This window comes from Pelodiscus sinensis, chromosome 11, assembly GCF_052426305.1.
Source record: "Pelodiscus sinensis isolate ZL-2025 chromosome 11, ASM5242630v1, whole genome shotgun sequence".
Taxonomy (NCBI): domain Eukaryota; kingdom Metazoa; phylum Chordata; order Testudines; family Trionychidae; genus Pelodiscus; species Pelodiscus sinensis.
In genome coordinates this window covers 7,874,815-7,877,822 of record NC_143062.1, presented here as the reverse complement: position 1 = coordinate 7,877,822, position 3,008 = coordinate 7,874,815, and the positions used below count along the sequence as shown (strand labels likewise).

The 3,008-nt window shown below is 62.2% G+C and overlaps 1 protein-coding gene across 1 annotated transcript; it reads right to left on the bottom strand.

The window, feature by feature from the left end:
- Window positions 1-371: 371 nt before the first annotated feature.
- On the bottom strand, window positions 372-2,108 carry LOC149523772 (uncharacterized). The gene is made up of 2 exons (XM_089781038.1): window positions 1,273-2,108; window positions 372-1,077 (listed from the first exon to the last, which is right to left on the bottom strand). Exons 1-2 carry the CDS (start codon window positions 1,820-1,822, stop codon window positions 527-529), a joined length of 1,101 nt encoding a protein of 366 aa, XP_089637164.1. The 5' UTR covers window positions 1,823-2,108; the 3' UTR covers window positions 372-526.
- Window positions 2,109-3,008: the final 900 nt, after the last annotated feature.

Below are 3,008 nucleotides of genomic sequence, written 5' to 3'. Positions count from 1 at the left end.
GCATCGTGGTGGAGGGGGCCTTCGGGCGACTGAAAGCCCGCTTTCGATGCCTCCTCACCCGTCTGGACCTGGCCGAGCACAACATCCCTCCCGTGGTGGCGGCATGTTGTGTGCTCCACAATTTGTGTGAGCGGAAGGGGGAGGCTTTCTTGCCAGCCTGGATGGCTGAGGCTGACCGCATGGCTGGACACTACGGTCAGCCCCGCACCGCCGCCGTCCGGGAAGCCCAGCGGGGGGCCATCCGGATCCGGGAAGCCCTGCGGGAGAGCTTCCAGGTGGAGGAGGAGGAGGACTGACCTCTCCCTGCATGCCCCACCGGGGCCTTCTTCCACCCTACCCCCCCCTTCCCCTTTCCCCTCCCTACCTACTGTCAAATAAAGACACCTGTTTTTCCAACAAAAACGTCTGTTTATTTCACAGAACTGGGGTGGGGGAGGGAGGAATGAAGGTGGGAGAAGGGAGGGGGAAACCTGGGACGAGGGAGCTGGAAGGGGAGGGGAGGGAAGGGAGGAAGGGAAAGGAAAGCTCAGGGGTGGGAGTCTGGGTGCCTCTCCCGTCTCGCCACACTGCGGGTCCGGGGGCGTCGGTGGGGAATGGTTGTGGAGGGGGGGGCAGAGAGGACAGGGGGTGTGGAGGAAGCAGGAGCGGAAGCAGGAGGAGCAGGAGGAGCAGGGGGAGCAAGAGGGGGAGCAAGAGGGGGAGCAAGAGGGGGAGCAGGGGGAGCAAGAGGGGGAGCAAGAGGGGGAGCAGGGGGAGCAAGAGGGGGAGCAGGAGGGGGAGCAGGGGGAGCAAGAGGGGGAGCAAGAGGGGGAGCAGGGGGAGGAGGAAATGGAAAGCGGTCTAGCAGGCTCTGGAGGTGGCCTCGCAGGGCACGGCCCTGCTCCTCCAGGGCCTCCAGACTCCTCTGGCGCAGCCTGAGGTCCTCCTGGACCCAGTGGTCCTGGAGACGGAGCTGTCGGTCCAGGAACCGGAGATGCCGCCTCTGGTAGTCCTCCTGGTTCCTGGCTGTCCTGCTTGCCCGGGCGCGGGCGGCTGCTGCAGGCGGGGTGGTGCGCCCTGCAGTCCCCGGTGCTGCAGCTGTGGTGCAAGAAGACCAGCGGTCAATTACCCCAGGGGCCCAGGTGTGTGAAACCCAGCTCCCCTCTGCAAGGCCAGGGCCCCTGCAGGATCCCCAGCTGCTGCTCCGTGGTGGGCAAGGCCCAGGCGCACGGTCCCGGGGCTCCCTCTCGCCCCAGCCCCCCGTACACATAAGGGGAACACGAGGGTACTCACAGGTGGACGCCTCCCCGGCCTCTGATGATGCAGGCGAGCGGCTCTGTGGGGTGCCTCGGGGGTCCCGGGTCCTGGGAAGGCTGGCAGCAGGCTCCTGGCTCTCAGAGCCCTCTTGCTCCTCCTCGGTGTCCAGGAGCGGTCCCTCTGCCCCGGGGTCAATCACGTCCCGGGGGGCAGGGACGGCATGAGCCCCCAGGAGGCGGTCCAGGGCATGGAAGTGGGGGCAGGCCTCCGGGTCAGCCCCTGGCAGGCAGGCCCGGGAGTAGGACTGCCGCAAGTCTTTAATCTTGCAGCGCACCTGCTCCCGGCTGCGCTGGTGGCCCCTGGCGGCCAGGCTGGCAGCCATGCGTCCATAGACGGCCGCATTCCGGTGGCTAGTGCGGAGATCGTGGACATTGGAGGCTTCCCCCCAAACCTCGATGAGGTCCACGATCTCCGCACTTGACCAGGCGGGCGCCCGCCTTTTGCGCCCCCGGGCAGGCTCCTGGGAGCCGCCAGGCTGGTCGTGGGGAGCAGTGGAGGGCTGGGAGCCCTCGGATGGCTGGCTCATTGTGTGGCAGGTGCAGGCTGTGCAGGCACGGGTGCTTGCAGCCTTGCAACTGGCACAAAGTGAGTAGCCAGCCCGTGGCCCTTTAAGGGCTCCGGGGCCGGGAGGGGGGCAATAGAGTTTCCCTGGTGTTGGCCAGAGTGGCCACCAGGGAAACCTGGGAAGCCTTAGCCTCCCACTAGTTCGAACTAAAGGGCTACACAGCCCTTAGTTCGAACTAGCTAGTTCGAACTAGGCGTTAGTCCTCGTAAAATGAGGTTTACCTAGTTCGAACTAAGCGCTCCGTTAGTTCGAATTAAGTTCGAACTAACGGAGCGCTAGTGTAGCGCATAGGAAAGTTAGTTCGAACTAACGTCCGTTAGTTCGAACTAACTTTCTAGTGTAGACATACCCAGAGGGTCTGTAACAAGAAATCAGAATGTTTTGGGGAAGGAAACAGCGCTGCCCCATGAGACGTTCTCCTGGCGCGTTTCAAACAGCGGCCGCTTCTAGAACCCCTGCTCCTGAGCCCCTGGGCCAGGGAGGGGGCAGCTCAGATGGACTTAACCCCTTGTTCACCGGTGACCAGGTAACACCCCTGCAGCCGCCTGCATAAGTCCGATAGAAACAGAAATGCTCTTGCTGGAAGGTTGCAACAAAAATGCTATTTTTATCCTTCAAATCCAGAATAAGACAATAGGCCCCAAACCAGAGAGAGCCCAAACAGGCTGCTCCCAAGGCACGACTCAGCCCATCTTGGTGTAGGTGGGCGCTTTTCAGTCTGACTGCTACGCTCTTGGGCCAGGCCTACGCTACAGGGGAAAGTCGACTTGAGAGACGCAACTCCAGCTGTGTTGATTATGTAGCTGCAATGGACGGATCTTAAATCGCATTTTCACGCCACCCATGCAGCAGGAGGCCGACGGGAGCAAAGGCTCCCATTGGCTTCCCTTCCTCCTCGTGAGGAGCAGGAGTACCGGTGCCGACAGGGGCACCTCTCAGTTCGAATTATCCGATCTACACTAGCCCCGCTAAAGCGAACCCCAGAAGGTGAACTGCGGCAGGGTCCGTCTTCTGCGTCGTGGAGACACGGCCTTATAGAGCCACTACCTAAAAGCAGGACCAGGAAACACGCCCCCCCCCCATACACACTCACACTCCTTACATACCACCACATGCCATTAACCCAGGCAAGACCAAGCTGCCTTTT

Coding starts and splice junctions, on each gene's coding strand:
- LOC149523772 (XM_089781038.1), bottom strand. CDS start 1,822: ATGAGCCAGCCATCCGAGGGCTCCCAGCCCTCCACTGCTCCCCACGAC. Junction 1,078..1,272: donor GGCCGGGGAGGCGTCCACCT/GTGAGTACCCTC, acceptor CTTGCACCACAG/CTGCAGCACCGGGGACTGCA.